The sequence below is a fragment of the Myotis brandtii genome, unplaced genomic scaffold (genome assembly GCF_000412655.1).
Source record: "Myotis brandtii unplaced genomic scaffold, ASM41265v1 scaffold48, whole genome shotgun sequence".
NCBI classification, from domain to species: domain Eukaryota; kingdom Metazoa; phylum Chordata; class Mammalia; order Chiroptera; family Vespertilionidae; genus Myotis; species Myotis brandtii.
The window spans coordinates 9,087,692-9,114,518 of record NW_005368341.1 but is presented as its reverse complement, the minus strand read 5'-3'; the positions used below and the strand labels follow the sequence as shown (position 1 = coordinate 9,114,518).

Sequence of the window (26,827 nt, the reverse complement as noted above, 5' to 3'; positions counted from 1 at the left end):
CTATCCCTCTCCCTTCCTGTCTGTAAAAAATCAATAAAATATATTTAAAAAAAAGAAAGTTTAACAATCAATATGAATATGCATATATTGTCCATTGACATAGTTATAAAATAATTTTACAAATAAAAAGTAATAAAAACACCAGTTTTTATTTCTGGTGTTTCTTAACGTATTTCTAAAACAAATAACCCCGTCACAATATTGAACTATTTTAGAAATATTATTAGACACAATACAGCTAATTCCTATAAAAAATAGATGAACTTTTTAAAAGCTAGTTTACTTTGTTCTATGTAAAAGTTAGATTTGAGTACATAAGAAAATTTCTCACCCTAAGTAACAGCATTTTTATTCTTATCTAGAAAAAAATCTTTGCTTGTTTGATTTAATAAAATTTGTAAAGAAAATTTCTCACCCTAAGTAACAGCATTTTTATTATTATCTAGAAAAAAATCTTTGCTTGTTTGATGTAATAAAATTTGTATGCTACTATTTTATAAGAACTACCCCCAAAACTAGGGGCAAAAAAATAAAACAGAAAGAAATAAAGATATTTCATTTATATATCCAAATATATAAAACCAAACACCAAAATATAAACACTTTCAGACTTCATTTTTCCCTTTATTTGTATTCCTTTTAAAGGTTATATCCCTATCCCAACTCTTTTCTGTTAATAAAAGGGCAAACAACTTTGTTCATATCTGAGAAATAGTTCCCATTAGCCATATGCCAGCAATCTAATTTTGAAATAAATAACTTCCCCCATAGTAATCTCTTTTTAATTAAAAAAGATGTTAAGAAAAAAACACCAATATATGTGTTCACCTACATGAGCCTTGAGTAATATGGCTTAGTAGTTATGTTGCATTTATAAACACATATTTTGGCAACTGAGAACATCACTTTTCTTCTGCTTACTTTGAAAATAATGACAGTTTGCAATATAATTTCCAAGGAAACAATCATTCTAAGGACCTCAAGGGACAAACCAACTTCTCCAGACCCTGCCTTTCTAATCTAAATCCTTTCATCAAGATTCTGATAAAATCCGTCAACCTTAATGACTGCCCTGGAATGTAATTTCAAAGTTATTCTCAGCATTTTTCTTTTTTTTTGCAAAAGCTCAAATATCAGACTTTTGATTTTTTTTGGAGATTTACTTAATCCTTAATTATAGACTTGGGATGTTGCTGTGTGGGACTCTACGTTTGAAATCCAAACCAGATCTCTTCCAATCATTGCATTCACCACCACAGTAATAACAAATCAACTATAGCTTTTAGTGGTTAGATTGACCTTCTCAATTTCAAAATATTTTCCTTTTGTTTTATGACATAGAAGCTCATTTCATTGAAAGGGAATATTTTCTACCTTGCAAATTTCAATCCATCATATTCTTTCAGGCTAGTGGATTGAAAATGTGAAAGTATAGCAATAAAAACAGTACATTGATTTCTTTTAGTCATTTATCTTAACTGACTAGGAACTAAGGGAGCTCCAAATAAATGAACTCACAACAAATAAAAACAAGGTAGAAAAGAGGCTAAATAAATGGGTATCACACATTTAAAGTATAATTGTATAAACAGATGTCTTTTATTTTGGCACAAATATTTAGACGGTTTATATTTGTTATTATATCTTATGAATGTGTGATAGGTGACATCTATATAATAAAAGCTTAATATGCGAAGTGTCCGACCATTCTTTGACCATTTGACCAGTCACTATGATGTGCACTGACCACCAGAGGGCAGACACTCTGACCAATAGGGATCGGCCCATCGGGACTGGGTGAGATGGGCCGGACACACCCTTGGAACCTTCCCATGGTTCCTCCCCGGCCCTGATCATGCACTGGTGGAGTCCCTCGGCCTGGCCTGTGCCCTCTCACAATCCAGGACCCCTCGGGGGATGTCGGAGAGCCAGTTTTGGCCCGATCCCCACAAACCAGGCCAAGGGACCCTACCTGTGCACGAATCCGTGCACCAGACCTCTATTTTAGTATAATGTCTTCTTGTGCTTTGGGCTTTGTCTATGGTGGTAGAGGATTATAGAAGTTAGTGACTATTCATCTATTCTATCAATGGCTAAATCACTATGAAAACCAGTAAGCCTGAAAAAACTTCAGCCTTTTCTCCCCCAAACTCTTTTCTCACTTTCATAATTTTTTGTCAGGAATATTCTGTTACATCCCTGGCCAGTGTTGTTCAGTTGGTAGAGCATCATCCCATGCACTGAGAGGTCACCAGTTTGATTCCCACTCAGGGCTCATGCCCAGGTTGTGATTTGATCCCCAGTAGGGGGCATGCAGGAGGCAGTTGATCAATGTTTTCCACATCAGTATTCTCTCTCTCTCTCAAAAAAAATTATTCTAGTACCAACTCTTTTTCTCCTTAAGCATACACTTTAATATGTAAGAATCCTGTCCCCAAAACACAAAACTGAAAGTCGCAGTCTTAGAGTTTAAAAGAAACTTGTCTATTTAATCAAACCCTCTTTTTTAAATATATATTTTAATCTTTTGTTAAATCTTTATTGTTGAAAGTATTATATATGTCCTCCTTTTTCCCCCATTGAAACCTTCTAGCTTGCCTCTGCCCCACCCCCGACTCCAGGCCTTCACCACCCTATTGTCTGTGTCCAAGGGTTATACTAGTACAGTGATGCATACAAGTTCTTTGGTTAATCTCTTCCCACCCACCCTCCCACCTCTGCCTTCTTTTTGAAATTCCACAGTCTGTTTTTCCATGCTTCTATGTCTCTGGATCTATTTTATTCATCAGTTTATTTTGCTCATTAGATTCCACATATGAGTGAGATCATGTGATATCTGTCTTTCCCTGACTGGCTAAATAAGTCAAACCACTTTGAAAGACAGGAAAAGAGAGTGAGGGAAGGCACACACATCCAGCTGGTAGTGAAGCTAGGTGCAGACCTGAGGTATCCCTGGCCTCCTGCCTCGAAACAGGACTCACACCAGTTATGGCGTTTTCTTCATACAAATGGTGCTTCTAAGTTATATGTCCAATTTAGGTAAGATAGATGTTTCCTAAACACAAAATTAATAAAAAAACAAACTAAATAGAACCAGTCTTCAAGAACAAAATAAGGAAAAATTGCATAAAATATTCATTTTACATACCAAATTATCATATGTATTTCAAAAAATAAGTTTTGGAAATTTTAATATAAATATCAGTATTTTAATTTTCAATATTTATTACAAATCTATAAAATATGCAAGTGAGCAGTTAATTTAAGTATGTAATACATTGTGATTAGCAATGATGTTCAGCAGCCACTGCCAAGTGGCCATAAAGCAAAATAAATTACTTTTTATAACACAAAATTGTCACCTGAATGTTGTTAATGCTTCATAAACACTGAGAGTGCAAAATATAGCCCACCAAATTATTGAATTTGCTTTGGACTAAATGTTGAATATTTCATTAGTTGTTATGGTTATGCCTTTAGGGTATGAATGAACTATCTCATCAACTGAACCTCTTGTTATCACTTCGGTAATATGTTAAGCTCCCTGTAATGACTCATGCAATCTCTCTCTCTCTCTCTCTTTTTTATTATTTGGTTAACATTCAGTAGTATTTGCATTATGAACTTAAAAATTCTCCACCACCTCCATAAAATAAAGGTATAATATACTACCAGGACACAAAGGATACATGGGAAAATTGAGAAATAATTACCTGAAGACATTATAGGGAACCAGAATAAAAATATAGTTAAGTGGCAGGGGGAGTAATCTGAATTGGATGTTTTAGACCTGAGCGTATCAACCAAGCATATTTTCCACATTAAGTTTTACCTTACCCAAGGAAATGGAAATGTGTGATTAAAACTTTATCTGGCAATAAAATCAACCTTGATATTTATGCAAAATTATGAAAATAATGTTAATTTTTTAGAATAGGATAAAGAGGAAATAATTAAATACTGGAAGAAAATATTATTGCTGTAATGGTTGGGATAATATCTGCCCAGATCTTTTCCCAACAGTCAGACAATAAAAATTCTTATTAGGATAAAATAAATTGGAAAGATTAAAGATTAATATGTTAACATTGGACATATTTAGTGTGTATAGTATAATCAGTTATGACATATGTAAACATCCATAAAATCACCACTACAATTAAGATAGTTTCACATATTTATCGCTGTCATATGTTTCTTAGTGCCTGCCCATTAATAAGTTCCTTCTACTCCTCCCACCCTCCCACCTGTCCCTTGGTTCAGAGTACCACTGGGAAGAACCCAGATGCCCATCAAGAGGGAGATGCATAAACAATTATGAAATCACCATGCAATAGAACACCACACAACAATAAAAATGAACAAATGACATCCAAGGTGGATTAAGCTCAAAATAATTATGCTGAGTGAGAAGAAGGTTTAAAAGAGGGTAAAACGCAGACACAAAGCACAGTATGTAAAGTTTTCCATTTGTTAATAAGTTTTTTTGTGTGTGTGCAAATTTGTTTTCTACCAAAGAATATATCTGCATAATAGCTCTTCCATTTATTTTCTCTTTTTTCTCCCCTTAGCTACCTGATTATAATCATATTTTGCATATGAATGTTCTCAGTTATCTCCTTTGTGTAACTTATGCATTAAGATAAAAGGGGAGCCCTAGTTGACTTGGCTCAGTGGATAGAGCATGGGCCTGTGGACAAAAGGGTCCCAGTTGGATTCTGGTCAAGGGCAGTACCTAGGTTGCAGGCACCTCCCTGGCCTGGGCCCTGTTTGGGGCACACACAGAAGACAACCAATCAATGTGTTTCTCTCACATCCATATTTTTCTTTCTTTTCCTCTCTCTTCCACTCTCAAAATCAATGGAAAAATATCCTCAGATCAGGATTAAAAAAAAAAAAAGATAAAAGGGAAATACTAGTAAATGTTTTTGAAATTTTACTTATGAGGAAATAGGAATGTTAGGTCTTAATATACTTGTTACTTATTTACTCATTAGAATTCATATTTAGCTCTTAAGAACACACATGGGTTTTTTTATTTCCCCCCTTCTTATTATAATAGACAATTTATGCATAGATTTCGTGAAGCTAAATTTAATTTAGTTAAATGGAGACACAAGAAAGTGTCTTAATTTTGAATATTGAAGAAACATGACTTCATTTCTGTCTGAATAAATTGTTTTTCAATTGATTAGCAAATTGAATTCTTAGATGTAGCTAAATCTTTTTTAAAATAATGACATCGTATTGGTGTGTTTCCACATACACATCTGGTTATTAAAGATTGATGAGTAGAACACTGACCTTAGACCATCCACATTTTCATAAATGGACAACGGAAGAATTGAGAAACATCAACAGATAATTAAACCCTTACAATTTCAAGTTTAATTATAATACTAGCTTGATCAACTAATGAGTTGATTTAAGGAACACAGGTTAAAGGGGAATATTTTATGAGAATGCTACCACACATACACTTATACATACATACATAAGTCATTTTAAAACTTTTACTTGCTAAATAGAAGAAGTAATTAGTGTGGATCTAGATGGCCTCTTTAGTTAGAGCCCATAAAAATTGTTCTTGCCATTTCGTTATTACTAATACCATGCATAATGTACAAAGTAATTTCAAACCACCTTCCAGGTTTGCAGTCACCATGAGTCAGTGCTTATTATATTAATAGCATTTGTAAGAATACATTTTTCTTCTTTTAATGAGGACATTATAGAATCAAGTCATAAAGCAGTTGGTGAAAAAAATATTGCAAATTAGCACATGTTTTATACTACATGAGAAATAAAGTGAGATTATTTGTCATGACACCTAAGGAATATTTTCACAGAAATGTAATAAAAGTTAATACATGCCATCGCAGAATGAGTAAACATTATCTGTTGTTAATCTCTGAAGTAGATTCCTGTATGTTATAAATCGATACACTTTCAAATCATAATTTTTATAGAGTAGTAGCAATTTAACAAAAAATATCTAAAGCTTTTGTTTAATAGCAAAAAAAAAAAAAGTACTTTAAAAAATTAGAAGAAAGGCAGAACCCAAAAGGCACAGAGGCAAAAAGCCAGGTCAAGAAGCCAGCTCAGCTCACCATCTGCAAGGGAAAGTGGAGCCTGTTTACAGAAAGGAAATGTATGTTTAATGCACAGAACATTATTTCTAACAAGTAACTTATGTGGAATATGGTGCCATGGGGAGTTTGGAAATAAAGAGTCAGCAATAAAGGGCACTAGTGCCCTCACAGGGGCATGATGAAGTGTCTGGCTGAGGCTTCTGCTTGTTTCTGCATTGAATATCCCCCTTTAGTTTGCAACACAAAGACAAGTCCCAAAGGAAGAAAAATTTGTCATCCACATTGTACATCACTCAAGCTGGTACAGCTAACTACATCTCTTCCCTGTGGGAAGAAATCCTTTTTATTGGACTTTGTGGGCCCATTCTTCATTTACTTACAGTGCTTGGGTGTCAGCTATGGGAAGCTTGGTTCCCCCTCCCCTATCGGAGCCAGCATTTTCCAGTACAGTCCTCAATGACTCTCCCCCAAGTCTCCATTCCCAACCAGAAACTTCTCCTCTAAGCAGCCCAATGTCTGTCTGTAACTGTCACAGTATATTACACTCACATCTAATGCATGTTTTTGCATTTGCTATTACTAGTATAACTGCTTTGTGGTGCCTGAAACAATTGTGTCAGGTGCTTTTTATGTTTGAGCTTATTTAATCACTAGTGGCCCAATGCACGAAATTTGTGCAAGAGGCTCGGCCCTTGCAGCCCTGGCCAGCCCTTGTAGCCCCGGCTGGCCCTCGCAGCCCCTCACAGCCGGCTTCATCCAAAAGGTCATCCAGATGGTCGTACAGGAAGGTCATCGAGTCTGTTGTTCTGCTATTCAGTCTAATTACCATATTATTTCTTTATTATATAGGATTACAATCATCCTGCAAGAGAGACATGATCATTCTCTTACATAAATTAATAGATGTACTGAAGGCTGTGTAGTTTGAAAGTGGTTGAGGTGGGATTCAGATTCTGATTTCCAACTCTGTGTCTCCTTAATGCTCTTATTCTTTATTACATGTAAAGTATTCCTTTGTTTTTCTCATGTTCTATCTCCATTTGCTAACTACACATTCTTTTTTTGTACAGGGACAGTACCTTCTGCATCTTATACATCTCCAATAGCACCTAACACAGCAATAGCCACACAGTAATAATATAAATATTTATTTCAAATCTTTGAAATCCTATTTTAGTCTTTAAAATCTCTAGCTGGGATGTTAAATTTTATATGAAAATGAGGACTCCTAAAAAATATCCCATGACAAATGGTTTCCCATTGAGGAACACTGATCTGATTTTGGTCAGTCCCAGAGAATGTCAATTTTTAAAATTATTCAATTGTACTTTGATCATTCAAGGAGAACTCAGACTTTGTAAAAAGACACTGACACAAGAGGCAGAAAGCTCAAGAGAGATGTCCTGGGAATAAATCACAGAGAATATACTGAGAAACAATATAGGACCATAATTCCAACCTTAGCTACTGGTCAGAAATAATACCTTCTATAATGGCTGCACCAGTCTGCATTCCCACCAGCACCAATCAGAAAGAGTGTATGCACCTCTATGTTCATAGCAGCACAATTTATAATAGCTAAGATCTGGAAACAGCCCATCAGTAGATGGGTGGGAAAAAGAAAAGCTGTGGTACATTTACACCAGGGAATACTATGCAGCAGTAAAAAGGAAGGATATCTTATCCTTTCAGACATCATGGTGGGACCTGGAGAATATTATGCTACTGGAAATAAGCCAGTCAGAGAAAGACAAATATCACATGATCTCACTCATATGTGGAATCTAATGAACAAAATAAACTGATGAATAAAATAGATCCAGAGACATAGAAGCATGAAACAGATGGTCGAATCTCAGAGGGAAGGTGGGGGGTGGAAATAGATCAGCCGAGGAACTTGTATGCATATATACATAACTCATGGACACAGACAATAGTGTGGTGAAGGCCTGGGGTGGGGGGTGGGGACGGGCTAGAAGGGGTCAATGTGGAGAGGGGGAACGGGGGATATATGTAAAATGCTTTCAATAATAAAGATTTTTTTAAATACCTTCTGTAATAGAAGATAAAATGGGGACTAAGAATCATGTCCTCTCTAAAATTTGTATGGCTTTTTGTACTTCGAATATAATCTGTACTATTCTCATCACTAAATGTAGGTTCATTCATTCTCAGCAGTACTTTATGTCACATTCTTAAACTCAAGAATTAAAGAGCCCTTCAAGTGTCATTCATTTTTATATGTACAAGTCAAATCTAAAACTACTAATTTAGACTATAGAATTCTATTTTAATAGATATATTCTGCTTAGGCATTTTACAGAGCAGCATGGCCATTTCCCTTCTCTGAATACACACAGCACTTTAAATCCCTACCATATGATCAGACATTCCTTTCTCTTGTCACTTTCAATTTTTGAATTAATTTGATCCCTGTAGGTAGTCTGAGAGTCTCTTGGGAGCAGGAATTGTGTGTTATATTATCTTGCACAGCATAGTAACACAGTGAATAGTCCCAACATTCATAACACAACGAAATCCCTGTCCTACACCAAATGCCTTCAAGGGAAGCATAAAAAAGTTGTTTGTAAGTGAAATATCTTAAGTATGGATTCTTTTTCTTTTTACCCTTTTCATCTCAGATATCCCTCTAATATCATAAAAGAAGGTAGCTTGCTCCTTTCTAAAGCTAGTCTGTAGTCCTGGCTAAATTCAGTGCTCAATCCACTATAACTACCTATAACTAACAGTCTATTGCTGGAGACCAAGATCAACAGTAATTGATATAAATGTGAGGAGTCTGGCAGAAGGCTGACCAGGACTCCTTTTGATATTCACAGGGTGAATATCTACATTTTATTACCTGCTGCTGACTCCATGGCCTAAAGCAAACTCCCCCAAGACCTGGCAATCTTACTGTTTGCTAAACATTACAATTGATATGTCTGTTTGCATTCCTAAAGGCAATTGTGTGTTCTAGCTAATAAAAGCAGCTGGGAAAGGAGCAACAGGGAGGACTCAACCTCTTTATTTGAGTTATTCTCCGGTTCCCCCGGTAATTATAAAAATTAATATTCCATCTTGTGTATCATTTGCGCATCAGCCCTCCCTCCAAGTCTTTGAACCCGCGAAAGCCACACTGGCTGTGGATTCTCGCAGTCTATGGACTCATAAAGCTCTAAATGCCTTTTAAAAAAAGCTTAAGGGAATAAAAGGAAGAGGGAATCCTCTATGAAGTGTGATTCTGTCTCCTCCTATAAAAGATGGTTTAAAATGGAAACTTTTCTATTTCTGGCATTCCAAGAGTATGAACATACTTTGCAATTGTGTTGTTAAAGATATGTTGATGATATGGCTTAAGAAAGAATATCTATATATCAGCTTAAAGTCTCTGAATATTCATTTATACATCTTGAGTTTCAGAGACACAAAATTCTAGACTCTTAGATCACACTCCTTTCCAAAATGAGGAAATAGAATGAATGTTCTGCCAATGGTTCCAAAGGTCGGAGTCAATAACTTGAGTTCTCATCCCAGATTTGCTACCTATCCTACATCAACCTTGGGAAACTAAAGAACTGCATTTTTATTTTAATTTGGCAAAGAATTTCTGGGGTCCCTTCTAATGACATGCTTGTACCATGATTCTAACTTTCTATTCTACTTCTTTTGCAATGGACACACAACTTCTGTTTGATTGTAGCTGACTCTCTTTCCAGACTAGTTACACACACACACACACAATTAGAGCACAGCTATATAGCTTGAGTTGGTATTAGTGTTAACAATATATAAGGATTTTTTAACTGCTTAAGCAGCTGTGAATATATGTTTCAACTGTAGACTGCTGCCCACAATCTAGGTGCATGCACTATTGATACTATGATTATGAAACATATTTATTTTAGCAGTTGTTTCCAGCTAATCAGGCTTTCTGACTTCAAATGACAAGGTGTTTGTTTGTTTGTTTTTTGTGAGGACATGCTTATTTTATTGAGAGAGAGGAACCCACAAGGTAGGCATGTGCCCTGATTGTGAATCAAACTTGCAGCCTTTCTATGTTTGGGATGACACTCTAATCAATTGAGTCACAGTGGCCAGGGTGACTGACAAGTATTTTTAATTTGTTTTCAAAAATCAAGTATGTATACATAAAACTGATATACAGACTTCCTTTTATATGCTTTCTGAAGTTACAAAAGTTTTGCAAAGTTGTGTGAGAATAAAAATAGGCAAAATATAAGTAACAAATGATTCTTGAACATTATATGACAATTGAGCTAAGCTTTCCTTACATCATTTCATGATTTTGAAATGAACATACTCTAACTTATAGCATTTGTGAATCCCTTTCTCTCAAAGTAAACCACCATTTTAATAGATGTGCCTTACTTTGACACATTCCCCAGCTTGAAGTTAATATCTCAAGACTTGGGACACAGTGTTTCTGTAAGCTTATTTTTTTTTTTACAATTGCTGGTTTTCTTTAAATTTGAAAGTAAATTACCTGTTAGAATTTCAACAGATAGAAGCCTGGAGCAACAGCTGGTTTGAAGTAATGAAGTGCCTTTGTGAGCACAATCACTTTTTAAACATCTCTGGTTATAGAACAAGTGAACCAAATGTAGCAGACTTTTCACCAGACACGATACAGACATTTAGGAGAAGAGAGCAAATTCCCTCAGAATTCTGGCATCTATCTGCTTTGCTTCTCCTGCTTCAATAGCAAAGCCATTGGATTTATGGTATTTTAACACATCACTTCAGGAGTCTCCAGACCTGTCTTAGCACATGAAGAATGTAAACATGATTCTTGAACTATACAGACTAATACCAGGACTATCTGAGAAGGCTGAAGAATGAGAATTTACCTGACAATCACTTGAATATATGAAGGCACAATACTTGTGGTCAATTACGAAGCAAAGTGAGCAATGTTTAGTCCAGCATCTCTTCCTGTCCATTTCTCCCCTAGATAGCTGTTACAAATGCTGAATTAAAAAAAAAGATTTGTAATTGAGTAGATGTCAATAACAACTTTCTAGAAAACCTAGTTACCTGACATTTTTCATTGATTTCTCTTACATTAGAAAATGAAATGTCAGATATTATTAATTGAATTTTTACAATAAATAGTTACAGCAAGAATAATGGCTAAATGAAAGTACTTCTTGTCTAATGCACAATGGATGTATTCATTTAAATGTATTCAATTTAGATGAATGCAACACATCTATATTCATTACAGCTACACATATCTGTGAGATGAATTGATGGGCTGGTAATTACTACCTTTATAAATGAGACAGAATTATCAGTCAGGAGAAAGAACCCACTTTTAATCATGTTTTACATCCCACACAATAGACACATTTCAAAATCTTTCTTTCAAATATAGAGATTTTACCCTTCAATTTTCAGTGGATCTAGTGATTGCAAATATGTGAGCATTACATAACATCGGTAAAATTAGTCTCATACCATACATTGTTTTTCTTCAAGTTCAACAAAGGTAGAACTATTAAAATGTGATTTAGTTGAAACTTTTACTTTCTAAATAATAGACTATTTTAAGAGCACTTTTAGGTTTATAGAAAAATTAGACAGGAAATACAGAAGTTCCATGTATTCTTCCCAATTCTTGTACATAGCTTCCCTTATTATTAACATTTTGATATGCTATTATTAGCTGAAGTCTGTAGTTTACATAAAGGTTCATGCTTTGAGTTGTACAGTTATATGTATGTATAGTTGTACATACAGATTCGAGGCTTTCCGATTACCTCCCCTTCAATGGAATAAATATCCAAGCAAAAAGTTAGATTTCAAATGTACTCATTCCTTCACTCATTGCATTTATTGATTCCTGCTTTCATTAATGGGTATATGCTGGGCATGAACTCTAGGCCAAGGACTACAATTTAATTCAACCATTTCCCTGACCCTGGGACAATTTACATAGATTTTCAAGCCTTGCTCAAGGATATTGTCTTGTTTTACTGGTGAGGGCTGGGATGTTCTCTATGAGAAATGGGCTAATACTAAATTGTGTCCAGCAAAGTTCATCTGTTTATGTATATTTTTTACTGTTTCATTGTTTGTTAAAGAAGAACTCTGAAAATGAATCCATGACCTTTATAAACTTGTGCAATGCAGCATGTATATCTGATCAATAAGCAATATGGAAATTATAACTTCCCCTATTTTCTTTTGTGGCAAACAAGCATAATTAAGCAATATTACGATAGCTACTGCTGTGATTATCTTAGCATGCACCTGGGACTGCCTTCTATACTTTCTAAAGTGTTTTTATGGTAGAAGAGCTGTATATTAATTTATGCTGAGGAAGCTAAATTTGGTGGCATAGAATGATGACAAAAGTGGTTCTAATGGAAATGCATGTATTTTCAAAAATAATCTCTGTTCCAATGAAGCCAAATAGAAAACTTCTCCAAAATAAGCAGATATACAAGCAAATTTTAAATATTTAATTGTTGCTTCATGAACAGAAATGCAATCATCATTTTGGCATAAGCAGATATACAAGCAAATTTTAAATATTTAATTGCTTCATGAACAGAAATGCAATCATCATTTTGGAATCTTGCCATTCATTTGTTATTCTTTTCAAATTAGAAATGATGCTGAGCTGTCTCCAAAGAATTCCACCCAGAGACAAGTTCACATATTGAATGTGGTTGTATTTATCTTCTCACCTGGACAACTTGTATGGATCATTAATAAGAGGGGGAAAGCTCCTTTTCAACTCCAGGGAGTGCTGACATCACACCTACCTAGCCATTGGTACAAAGGCCTAACTTTGGTCATGGCTTATTCCAAGTCCAGGAAACCAAACTTGATTGTCAATGAATTGTAAGGAAGATGATGGTAAAATAGTAAGAGTATTGTAAAACAAAAAACTCTATTCTGATTGTAAATCTGTGTGCAGCTGCCACCCTCCATTATTTTAAGATTTTTCAAGAAACTCGCTAGACTTCAGAAGATACATTTTTGTTTAAAACAAAAAGATTGTTCTAAAAATCTAACAGCTCCATGATATGTCTTAACACTGCCAGGGTAGGCCAAGCTATCTTTTATGTGGTGGGAAAGGCATTCTCTGCTTTTTTATTCATTAATGTTATTTATTCAACAAATATCTATTAAGTTTCTTCTAAATAACAAGTATCCTGCTAGATGCTATAGAATGCAAAAATCCTTCTTTCAATAAAAGAAGCCATATTTTTAGGGAAATCAATATTAGTAATATTAACATTAATTACACACCTAAGATGCTCTATTGACTATGTATAGAATTTCTAGTCTAAAAGTTAAAAAAAATTGTGACAAAAACATCTGAAAATCCTAATGATGTAAACCAAATCTGAACTTTACTTACAGGGATTTTGCTTTTATATGAGATGGTGGCCGAAGATGATAAGGGCCCCTCTCACTTGCTCAAGTTTTCATTTGAAAATGACAGTTGCATTGTAGACTCATGGGAGAATGACATTAGTTTAAATAATTTTCTAGTATCACACACACACACACACGTATGCTGCTTTTTACTATGATCTCATTTTATACTCACAACAAACCTGCAAGCTACTCATTATTTCCCGAAATTCATACTGAGGTAACTGAAACCTTGAGAGTTTAAAACTTCTATATGATAAAGGCTGTTATTTGGGCTATGTAGTCTTCAAAGACTGATTTTTTTTTCCTATCACAAAAATAAAATGAATAAATGAATAAAACCTTCTAAAAAGAGTTTTTCCTTTCCTAATCTCTTCTAGAGATAATAGGAAAACAATGGAGACCAAAAGAGTTCTCCTATTCAGCCACAGCCACTTGATCAATGGAGATGAGGGGAAATGCTCTCGCTCAGGCAGGATTTTATTTGGAGCCAATGTAATAGAACAGGTTAGAGAACATTAGAATTCTTAAAGCAATCTCTTACACATAACAGTGAAAGGTCAAATGTGAATTTTCAGGCAAAGAATATGAATTCAATCCTCAAAGCTCTGAGCTGGTATTACCATCAAGGAGATATGAAGAACAGCAATTGATTTTCTCTCTTCCTTTTTAAGAATCAGGGCACATAGTCACAACCAGTAGAAACAAGACTACTACCTTGTATTTTCCTAGTGCACATCTCTCAGCTCCAAGAGCTTTGTAGATTTTTATAATTATAATTATTCCTCTACCATTCTCTGGGAATCGGGGTTCTGTATCATCCTAACTCTACATAAAAGTTAGCAGAGGCAGCTCAGAATTATGTGGTGTCTGGGTAAAGCCTAAGTAATTGGGGCAGCTGTGAGCATGGTGATTAATACCTCTGAAGTCAGGCAGATCTGAGTCTCAGTCCAGTCTCTGCTCTTCAACATCAATCGTGTTTCCAAATCTGTTGGTACCTTGTCTTCTATATCTTTATATGGGATAATAATAAATAATGCATCATAAGGTTAGTGGGAAGATTAAGGGAGTTAAGATGTATGAAATGCTTGGCTGATTTCTGTATTATAATGAGAGCTCTGTTGATATAAGTGTTTATCATTACAATAATAAAAATAATTTGATAGTAAACATCTATTTCTAAATAAACATGTTAATCTAGTCAGAATACTTGACACTTTACAGATGCACCTCTTGTGTGCATGAATGTAAAATTCTTGGTGTGAAAAAGTACATTTTCTCTCCTTGCACTCAAAATATTAATTATGAAAAGTAATTAACGACTACAGAATTCTTACTGAAGCGCAACATAAAAGGCCCACTGGTAATACCTAATGTTTTTAAATGACTTATTAAAATAACAGTCATGTTCAATTTATAATTCATTTTCAACCTTTTAATGAATCATTGAGGATGATTAATAAGAAGTTTTATGTTATAAATGCTATTTTTTCTGTTAAGATTCCTCCTCTTCATAGGCAAAATGTGAGAAGAAAAATTTGAATAATTTTCAAATGAGCAAATCAATGATGATAATATTTTGTATGTCTGCTGTATTATTGTGAATCATTGATTTTTTTCTTATTTTTAAATTTACTGATATTTTTACTCCTTTTATATTTATTCCATATCTCTAAATATATTTAAAGATTATGTAATTACTTAAGAAAGCAAATTTCACCTTCATTTGCCTTCAATTTTATTTGACCAGTAAAAGTATCCTGTTATTAAATAAAAAGGCAAGAAATTCTGAGTGCTTAACTGTATCTGATGCTATGAATAAAAGAAACAGAGAGGGGGAAACACATTAATTTTTCTTCCAGTAATTTTAAATTATTTTATTTTGTTTTATTTTTGTGGTAACACTGGCTTGTAACATTATATAAGTTTCAGGTGTGAAACATTATAATTTGACATATGTGTGTTACACTACATCTAACTCACCAACTAGATCTAGTTTCCAGCTATCACCACACAATTGACTACCTTTACTCATTTTGTCCCTCCCCCCCAACCCCACTTCCCTTATCATAACCAATGATCTGTTGTTTGCCTCTATGAGTTTTTTGGGTTTTTTTTGTTCAGCTGTGGGTTTTTTTTTTGTGGAATATAAAAAAAAAAACACAAGTATTCTTGACTAGTATGAACTAGGTAAACTCTATAGTAACAAAGTTATCACTCTATCACAATTTACAGTGCTTACCTCTTTACATGTAATTATCCAATGCTAGACTTTAAATTCCGAGGTAAAGACCCAGAAAGAAATTGATATTCAGAAATTGCTCAACAAGAGATTCTTGAATGTATGACTGCTTACTGGTTAGTTGGATGAATGTATGGTTAAATGGATAGATGAATGGTTGGGAGGATGAGGCAGCATCATACAATGGAAAGCATGGCCTGCTTTACCATTGACCTGATTTTCTATGTCATGTTATTACTAACATCATTTTCCCTTTTTGCTAAATGATAGCTTAGACTATATGATACCTCTTCTACTGCGACCTTACCCTCCAGCCTTCTGTTACTTAGAGCTGATTCAATTGAGCTAATCTCCATAGAGAGTTGATTTCATGCCTACCTCATACTGAGTATCATGGGCCTTAGTTTTCAAGTTTTGACAAAGATTTCTAAGGAATCATTTATTTATTTTCCAATTTGATTCCTCTAACCCTACCCAACTCTTGGCATGTATTCTCTGCTGCCTGATATTTCTACCCACAGGTCCCAGCTTCCCCATTTCTTATCCCCAGTGCTGTTGGCTTTATGCTCTTCTGGTTTAGACAGATACACTAGATTGTTAACTCTATGTTTTGCTAATGGCATTTGTTCCCCACCTGTGCACTCTTGCTCTCTTCATAAGGGAAATGGGATATGCCCTGGGAATGTTCTTATTCCTGCCAAGAAAAATTAAGCAAGAAATGAGGGATGTAATTTAGTCTGATTACTTTGCAAAATGTGAACATTCAGATGAGATGGTATACAACTAAATATTGGTATAACTCTCTTATAATTATAACATTTTTCCATTGAAAGGCATGTAATTTCATAATTAAAGTTTGTTTTAGAAATAAAAGATGTTTAGATGAAGATACCAAGAGTAACTGAAGAAGCCTCACTCCTGGCCATTGAGCTATTGTCATAAAATCCTCTACATAATAGGATTAATAATAGGAAAATCCACTTTAATCACAGATTCAATTCTCAGTTCTGACTCCTGCCCCACACCCTGTTAATAAAGCTGAGGCATGTTTAAGCGCTGAGGTAGAGTTGCTTAATATCTAAGGTACACTGGCAGTTTTCTAAGGCTGTTGTAATAAACTAAGAACTATGGGTAAACCAAAGTAGTTCCTCATTCCAATCCAGTCCTTGAAATTATACTAAGAAAGGGCATTTAAAAAACCCTTGTGAGAAATAATGTTTTCCCTTGGTTCTAAGCCTACAACATCAAGATATTTAGCTCTACTTCAATGCTACAATCCTGCCTCAATTCTCAACAGTGACTACACTTAGCAGGCTATTGTCCTGGTTCTTTGAGTAACTGGGTTTTAATCCTGAAATTAGAGTCAGTTTTATCAGTGGATACATCCTGTCCAGTAGCTTTTATCCCCCACCTCCATTAGCTAAAATTTAACCAAATTTATTCTTTGACGGTTTTACATAGGCAATCCAAATATTTGATCTAGCTTTGTTGTTTATTAATGGCATACATGTCCTTCCTGCTCTTTACTATATGTGTTCGCCTCTTATATTTGGACTTGAATTATTATTTTCCCATGTCACAATTAATTTCTCCATCACTTCACCCAACCCTATGAGAAACTGCCTAAATTTTTGTGCTTGCTTTCTTGTCTGGCCAGTGATGCGCCTATGATTTAGGTTCATGGCCTGATTTCTTTTTGTAGAGGGTTAGTCATTGTGGAGAAACAAAGCTAAAACCCATCCTTTATTTTGGTCATCCATTTTTTATACTTTTTGGTTTTTTTTGTTTCCTCTATGGGTCAGACATTCCTGTATGGAAGGGGATAATAGAGAACTTGCAGAATGGTATGAGACATAAATATGTAAGCCACCATTATCCATTAATTTACATAATGCATATTAAATAAGCATCTATTCTGGGCTAGACAATATGTTCACATTGTGGACACAATAATGAATAAAACAGTTCCTGCCATCAAAGGATTTATGGGAGCAATAGGCATGAAAACAGATCATTTGCTATTATATGGTATGTCTAGTCATTGAATTAATTAAAAAGGGTAATATGGGAGCATAAATTGAAACAATTTAACACTAATGATACAGGAAGGAGCTTGTGTGGTATAATAAGGGGATTGGCCTTAAAGGGAGATGGTAAAGCTCAGCTATTTATACCATGGGAAATAAGGATAGACTATTTTAATTCAAATTCCTCTCCCTACTTACTTACTAGTGATCACCAGTGTGTAATCTCTAAGTGTTGGTTGATGCATCTATAAAGTGTAGATTTATTTTTTTTTTTTTTATTTCTTAAAGCATTACAAAGGATATTACATATGCCTCTATAGGCCAGACCCTGGTAACTCCCAGGGACTAATTAGCTTATTTTAATCCTTTATCTCATACAGGGTGGAATCTGGGTGTGGCTGTGCTCCTTGCCTGGGGGGCTGGGGGGAGGAATTCCACCCTCTGGAGAGAATGGCTGCCCCAGTCCTGGGCCCAGGGGTGTCTCAGCACTGGATTCGCTGCCACCTCCCCCGGCTCCCCCTCTCTCCTCAGCCTCTCCCCAGATTCCACTCGTCCGCACCTTCGCCCTCTCTTCAGCACAGGTGAGTGTCTGTATCCGAACTGTCCTATGAGCAGGGTTCAGTGAAAACAAGTAAACAAACGCCGGCTGGCCGCGGAAACGCTCCCTCTTACCGGTCTGGGAAACGCTCCTCTCTTACCAGCACTGCATGATCTGGGAAACGTTCCTCTCTTATGGGCACTGCATGGTCTGGTCAGTTCCTCAGGATGCCACCTTTAGTCACAGTTTTCCGCAGTCACAAAATCCAAATCTCAAATCTCCCGGCGCCAGCAAACCCGAGGAATTCCTTTCCCCGGTCAGGGGCTGTGTCTGTCCCAAGAGACGCGGCTGCCTGCCATGCGGTCTCCCTCCGACCCTCTGGGGGCTCAGGTCTGGCAAACTTTCCTGCCCAGATCCCTGGTTTTTAACCTTTCCAGGGGAGCTCTGCCCTTCCCGGCTGCAAACCGTCTCACCAGCTGAGTCATCTATAAAGTGTAGATTTAGATAAAACTTATTTTATAGGGTTTTTGTGAGGAATAAATGTGATAATTCACATACTTAGCCTGATACCTGGTGCATAGTTTATGCTCAATAAATATCCATCACTATTATTTTATAAGCAATGAGAAAATTAAAAAGGATTTTAAGCAGGGGGATGATGTGGTCAAAGCTCTGTTTGCAATAAAGCATAGTCAACATTGTAAGAGTAAGAGTCTTAAAAATGTGCTAAACCCATTAGTGATGTCTGTCAGGAACTAAGGCTTGTGGAAGAAGCTTAGGCTTGAGTTAGAGATTATGGACAAATAAGGCTGTAGCTATAGTGAGAATGGAGGTCACCAAGGGCTAAAGATGAAATGGTGTGCCACACAAAAATGTAAGGGGTAATATGTAGAAAAGAAATGTCTGTGAAGGAGACGAGTGGGAATGATCAGAGATGTGTTTGGTAATAAGTACCATAATGGAGACTTTCTCCTGGAAAAGTCATGGAGAGGCTCCCCAGGGGGGCAAAGAGCTGGGTATCGGGAAAGGAGTACACGCTCATTACTTTAGCAAGGTCGGAAAAGCAGTATGTACAGTGAGAACAGCAAGTCCCAACAGTGAGGCTAAAATACATGACACATGAGGGAATGATATAACACAATGTAATTAATATCCCAATAAAAGATTGTAGCAGAGAGGCCTTGTAGTGTTTGAGAGGGGTCACTGAGTAGGTGGAAGAAACGGTGCTGATTATTCCAGGTAGGTGAGTCAGCAGAAGCATGAGCTGGAAACAGGTGGCAAGAAGGGGATGAGTAATGACCAGGATTCAGCTGAGGGCTCCTTTGGGCTAGTTCATTATATGTTTATTGATAACTTAGGGATAAAGCTGAACTGAAAGTTACTTCTCCATTGCCATGAATTTCCAAACGACAATGAGCCTAACTATAGTATGTCAGTCACAGTAGAATAAAACACCAACTTGAATAATATGATATCTGGTTATGTTATTAGAGAGAAATATAACCAACGCTTTTTCTTTTTTCTTTTTAGGATTTTCCAGAAAAGGAGAAGTCCACAACAAAGGCCCTGGAGGATGTAAAGGCAAACTTTTACTGTGAATTATGTGACAAGCAGTATCACAAACACCAGGAATTTGATAATCATATTAATTCTTATGATCATGCTCATAAGCAGGTAAGGAAGAGTGAGAGAAATCCTTCATATTCCTGGATTTATTCCTTCAGAACAGAATGTACCCATTTGACCTTGTTTATTATTGTCTAAGAAGCTGAGGTGAAACCATTTTATATCTTTCTTTTTTCTGAAACGTTGTGTTTTCTGTTTAAATATTAGTGAAATATGTTTTCCTAGAAGTAGCATAAAACCACAGGTGAACTTAGAGATGATCTAAAGTAGACTGACATTTATTCTAGAATTATGTTTAGGAGGAAACCAGAACCCAATATAATAATGTCATATTCAAAAGCACCTAGCTAGTGATAGAACTACAACACTAGGCAGCATGCGACAGAATCTGTTATATTCTTTCAGGAGTTCCAAGGTGTAGGTTTACAGAATAGTAGTCTTTGGGGGGGTGGACATTCTGAAGAAAAGGTTACATTTTCCCAAGAATACTCTATTAGAAGAGTCAAAAAGGTTGTTTTATAAATGAATCATTGCAAAGAACCAAAAACTCAGGCAAAGCTGAGTGTCAATAACAGATGGAAACATTTTCTTTTTCTTAGTGCGTGTGTATGTGTGTGTGCACACCTGAGTGTGTGCAGTAGTGTAGATCCTATATATGGCTGCTAATATTCTCTGTTTTAATCTGTCGGTGAAAGAGGCAGCTATTGTCTCCATCCTGTTTGATTTTATCTTTGCTGCATGAGGTATGGGAATATTGGCATTTATGAATTAGGAGTGTTAAATAGGACCATTAAGAAAGAAAGTCCACATGGCCAAAGGTTTATTGCTAACAGTTGTGAGAAGGTGCACACTCCTGATATCAAATGGACCAGATATTGGAATATGTAAGTTTTGTATAATCTAGACATAAAATATTTATTCACAGTGAACAACAATAAATAACTAGGCTAAGATCACTAATACTTATTGAGTGCATATCAAATGTATGGCCTTGGGAGATGGAAGATCGTTTCTGTCTTTAAAGATATGGCATGTGTATGTAATTGACTGTATTTCAGTGAAAAGAGCAAGAACAACGGGATAAATTATTTTAGAATTGTGATTTCCAAATCTTAGTGTGCATAACAATCACTTTGGAGCTTGTTAATAATCCAGATTCCTAGATTCTCAGATACTCTAATTCAATAGCTCTGAGATATGACCCAGGAACAAGCATTTTAAAATAATATAAATGGAAATTTTCAAACATATAAAAATAAACTATGTGGCTACCATCCAACTCCAATAATAATAAGTTTTCTTTCATTTTTACCACCACCACTCAGCCTCCTTCACCTCCAACCACCAGGCACTATTTTGAAGCAAATTCTAGGCATCATATCTTTTCATCTGAAAGTATTTCAAGATATATAATAATACTTAAACAACCTAGTCATTATCATATATAAAAATGAACAGTAATATTTTTATATCAGTTAGGGTCTTATTTTCTTGGTTGTCTCATGAATGACATATGAATTTGGGTCAGTTGAAATGAGGATCCAAAAATATCTACACTTTGGATTGACATGTCTTTAAGTTTCTTTTAATAAACAGTTGACCCTTGAACAACATTAGTTTGAACTGAGCAGTTCCAATTATACGCAGGCTTAAAAAAATAAATACACTAGAGAATTCTTTGGAGATTTGTAACAATTTGAAAAAATCTTACAAATGACCCATGTAGCCTAGAAATATCAGAAAAATTAAGAGAAAGATATGTCATGAATCTATAAAATATATGTAGATACCTGTCTATTTTATCATTTACTACCATAAAATAGGTATAAATCTATTATAAAAAGTTAAAAGTTATCAAAACTTATGCACAAAACATAGACCATACATGGAGTAATTCATAGTTAAGAGAATGTAAACAAATGAAAAGATACAGTATTAAAGCATAACTTCATAAATATAACTGTAGTACATACGGTGTACTGGTATAATAATTTTGTAGCCACCTCCTGATGCTATTGTGGTAGACACATGTGTCTCCAGTATGTGCTTAAATCGCCTTATGACGTTAGTCATCTCTGCATGAGTAGTTCTCCCCAGTAAATGGTGTACATAGTAAGAAGGGATCTCTTGCGGTTCTCCCATATTTTTCATCATGTTTAGTGCAATGCTGTAAACCTTGAGTAACACCAGAGGACCTGTGCAAAGTGCCTCTAATGGTTCTGAAAATACTCCCAAGAAGCAGAGAAAAGTCTTGATGTTGCAATAAAATTTTTAATTGCTTGGTATGTAACATAGGTTGAGGTCTGCAGCTACTGTTGTCCACCATTTCAATGAACCCAGCATAAGGACCACTGTAAAAAAGGAAAATTTATTAAGCCATCACAGCAACTATGCCAGCAGGTGTGACCTTGCACTTTTTGCAAAATACCTTTTTATCTCATATTAAAAATTCAGTTTTGATGTGGGTGCAGGATTGCTATAAGCAAAGCATATGTATAGACTCAAATATGATTAGAAAAAAAAACAACAAAGTTATTATATGACAACTTAAAGCAAAAGGAAGGTTAAAGGTTCTAAATCTGGAGAACTTTATGTCAGCAAACAATGGTTTGATAATTTTAGAAAGAGGCTTGGCTTTTAAAATGTCAAGATAACAAGAATATCAGCTTCTGCCAATCAAGAGGAAGCTGATGAGTTCCCAATGAATTAAGAAAATCATTGATGAAAAGGATATTTTCCTGACCAGGTGTTTAATGCAGATGAAAGTTCCCTATTCTGTAAAAAAAAAAAAACAACAACAAAAAAAAAACACAAAAATGCCACATAGGATATTTATCAGTAAGGGAGAGAAGTAAGTACCAGGATTAAGGCAGGAGGGAATAGGCTAACTCTACAGTTTGTGTAAATGCAGCCGGGTTTATGATCAGTATTGCCCTTATCTATAAAGCTGCTAACCCATGAGCCTTAAAGGGAAAAGATTGAACACCAGCTGTCAGTCTTTGGTTGTACAACAAGGAGGCCTGGACAATGAGAATCCTTTATCTGGATTGGTTCCATTGATGCCTTATCCCAAAGTCAGAAATTATCTTGCCAGTAAGTGACTGCCTTTGAAGTTATTTTATATTGGACAAGCTCCTGGCCACCCAGAACCCCAGGAGTTCAACACCAAAAGGTCAAAGTGGTGGCGTGAGGAAGAAGAAGGTAAATGGTGGCAGAAGGAGACTTGATTTGGGGAGGTGAACACATAATACAAAATACAGATGATGTATTATAGAATTATATACTTAACACCTAGACAATTTTATTAACCAATGTGACCCCGATACATTCAACAAAAATTAAAAACAAAATAAACAATATTGCTATCCCATGAGCTCTTCCTTAATCACTTATTTCTCTAAATTCCCATAGTGATTTGTGTGTGTGTGTATGTGTGTGTGTGTGTGTGTGTGTGTGTGTGTGTGTAGACTTTAGGATACTCTTTATACAGTATCATGTCTTCTGCCAACAATGACAGTTTTACTTCTTTCTTTCCAATTTTGATGTCTATAACATGGACAAATTTGCTCCATAAATTTAGGGAGCCCATAATCTAACTGAGGAGAGACATACATGTTAATATATCTTTAAAATATGTTGATTTTCCTGTCCTAGATATTGTATACCTAGGATACTAAGAGAGCATACAAAAGTGATTTTAAAAAGAAGAGATGACAAGTGAACTGGACTTCTTAAAGAATAAATAGAAGTTAACCATGTCATCAAGAATGATAGGCCCTATATGGTAGGAAACCTATAACCAAGCCTTGGGGGCCGTTAGAAAGCATGATCCATTTAGATAGAAACTGCAAAAGATTCACTGTGGCCACTAAAGTCACCATCAGTTTCTTGGTGAGCTCTTTAAGATAACTTTGAAACTGCTTCTCATTCCTCTCATTCTTATTTTGCAATAGGTCTTGCTTTCATTATTTATTTTGCATTCTCTTTTATCATTTCTATTTAATCTCATTCTTGAACATTTGCATGGGCCTTCTGACTGGATTTCCTGCTTCCAGTATTTCTTTTGCTCCAAACCAACCTTTTTATTTATGGCCACAGTAATCTTCCCAAATGACCCTATTTATATGATCACTCCCCTACTTGGAAATCTTCAATGGGTAGTGATTGAGTTTTTAAGGAGTCAGAACACAGTCTGATTCTTGCTTCCATGTCCAGATTTATCTCCTGCAACTCCAGAATTTCCCAAAAGATGCCTTATGCTTTCCCACCTGCTCATCTTGGCTCATAATTCTCCCTCTGCCTGGGTTGCCCTCCCATCTTGTGGCTGTATTTCAACATATGCTTCTGTATATTTAATGCATAGGTTGGTAACATATCTAGATATTAAAAGATCTGAGATCTCATGGTAAGCTGATTTAGCAGTATTTTCCAAAGTTCCTTTGATCAAAACTTATTAATGTTGTGCTGATTTTTGTACATGCTGCCCACTTTGGAAGATATTGAAATAATTAAATTTGTTGTAGACTTGGTAATAGTGCTTCCTTGGATAGTATTGAAATATTTCTGTCTAAAGATTTATTTGGGCACTAAATATTTTGAAAATTACCTGAATTTTAAGTGGAGCTGAGTGTACAATTTCCCTTTTAAATGAAATCAGTTTCATTTAAAAGGGAAATTTTCTGTACAGAAGAAGAAAATATGCACTGAAGTCAAACATGAAAAAGTCTTTTGTTTTTCAAATTCCAAAGCTAAATATATCTATCGGGTTCTTGCTTCAGTAAGAGCTCTTCTTGATTGTGATGATTATTATAATTATGATAGCAGAGATTGGCCAAGAGTATTTTTGGCCTGAATAATGTGAACAGTTTCCTTAATTTTATTTTCCATGTGGATTCAGACAAAATATCTGGCCTCTTCTGTTGAACTTCCAACAATATGGTCTCTCTGGTATACTCAAAAGTGAATCCAAAATCACATGGAGTTAATTCTGTTGTTCATTAATAGAACAGTTTAGAACTAGAAACAATGCATTCTGAATTTTTCTTTCTACTTTCCTTCCCAAATTTGTAATTACTCAGGATCCTTCAGTTAAATAAGTTATTTCTAAAGCCTTTAAAAATTTTGTCTCATGTAATAATATTTTATTATAAAGATTACATTTTTCATAGATTTATTATAATTGATAAAAATAAGTCAATATTTAATTAATTAATTAATTTTTAAAATCTTTATTGTTGAAAGTATTACATATGTCCCCTCTCCCCCCCATTGACCTCTTTTAGCCAGCCTCCACAACATCCAACCCCCTACCCCAGGCCTTCACCACCCTATTGTCTGTGTCCATGGGTTATGATGGATTATGCATATATGCATACAAGTTTCTTGGTTGATCTCTTACCACCCACCCACCCACCCTCCCCTACCTTTCCTCTGAGATTCCACAGTCTGTTCCATGATTCTATGTCTCTGGATCTATTTTGTTCTTCAGTTTATTTTGTTCATTGAATGAGATAATGTGATACTTAATTTTAAAGACTGAAGTAAAACAGTCTGAGATTGTACCTCTAATTAATTCCATTAGACATTTAATATTTTTAAATAATTTGATAAAAAATTTAAAATATTTTTCTTATGTATTGTTTGTAGAGAAAGATAGCTTATCAGCAGCCAGCTGATTTTTTTTTTATTCTTAAATAAGGGGAAGATGAATTTTTAGCTTTGACAACCCCATTCCATGTTTAACTTAGGTTTTTGGAAATAATTCAATTGTTTTAGCTATCACCTTGAAGTTCATATAATTCCTGGTAACTGCTGGGCATTAATACTAAAGCAATTTGAATAGATATTCTAATGTTAATAACTTGGATAGAGACAACACTGTAATGATTAATATGGCTAACATGTCAGTAGCAAGTAATTCCTTGTGAGATGACCTACAAGTCATAACCCCTTTCTCAAGACTGTTAGCTGCACAAAATAGCAGACATATGTCGTAGCTATATCTTTACAAACACAGCTCCTAGGGCAATGGAGACTAAGGAGAAAATAAACAAATGTGACTACATCAAAATAAAAAGCTTCTGCACAGCAAAAGAAACCATCAACAAAACAATAAGAAAGCCCGCTGCATGGGAGAACATATTTGCCAATGATATTTCCGATAAGGGTTTAATCTCCAAAATTTACAGGGAACTCATACAACTTAACAAAAGGAAGATAAGCGATACAATAAAAAGATGGGCAAAGGATCTAAATAGACACTTTTCAAAAATGGACATACAGAAGGCCAAGAGACATATGAAAACATGCTCAAAGTCATTAATCATCCAAAAAATGCAAATCAAAACAACAATGAGATACCATCTCACACCTGTCAGAATGACTATCATCAACAAATCAACAAACGACAAGTGCTGGCGAAGATGTGGAGAAAAAGGAACCCTAGTGCACTGCTGGTGGGAATGCAAACTATGGCATCCACTATGGAAGACAGTATGGAGTTTCCTCAAAAAGTTAAAAATGGAACTCCCATTTGACCCAGTAATCCCACTTCTAGGAATATATCCTAAGAAACCAGAAACACCAATCAGAAAGGATATATGCACCCCTATGTTCATAGCAGCACAAATTACAATAGCTAAGATTTGGAAACAGCCTAAGTGCCCATCAGCCAATGAGTGGATTAAAAAACTTTGGTACAACCACACAATGGGATACTATCTACACTAATAAAAGAGAAACATGGTAATTAGCGTACGACCGCTACCCTTCCCATTGGCTAATCAGCATATCCTTATGCAAATTAACTGTCAACCAAGATGGCGGCCGGCAGCCAGGCAGCTGGAAGCGAACATGAGGCTTCCTTGCTTCAGTGACTGCAGACTCCAAC

General features: G+C 35.4%; 1 protein-coding gene across 1 annotated transcript in view; it reads left to right on the top strand.

Annotated features, from left to right (window-relative positions):
- ZNF804B (zinc finger protein 804B) overlaps positions 1-26,827 on the top strand; it is a 396,812-nt gene that overhangs the window by 294,683 nt on the left and 75,302 nt on the right. Inside the window, exon 2 of the mRNA XM_005876119.2 lies at positions 19,843-19,986. Coding sequence (XP_005876181.1) covers positions 19,843-19,986 — 144 coding nt within the window. The remainder of the gene's footprint in view (positions 1-19,842; positions 19,987-26,827) is intronic.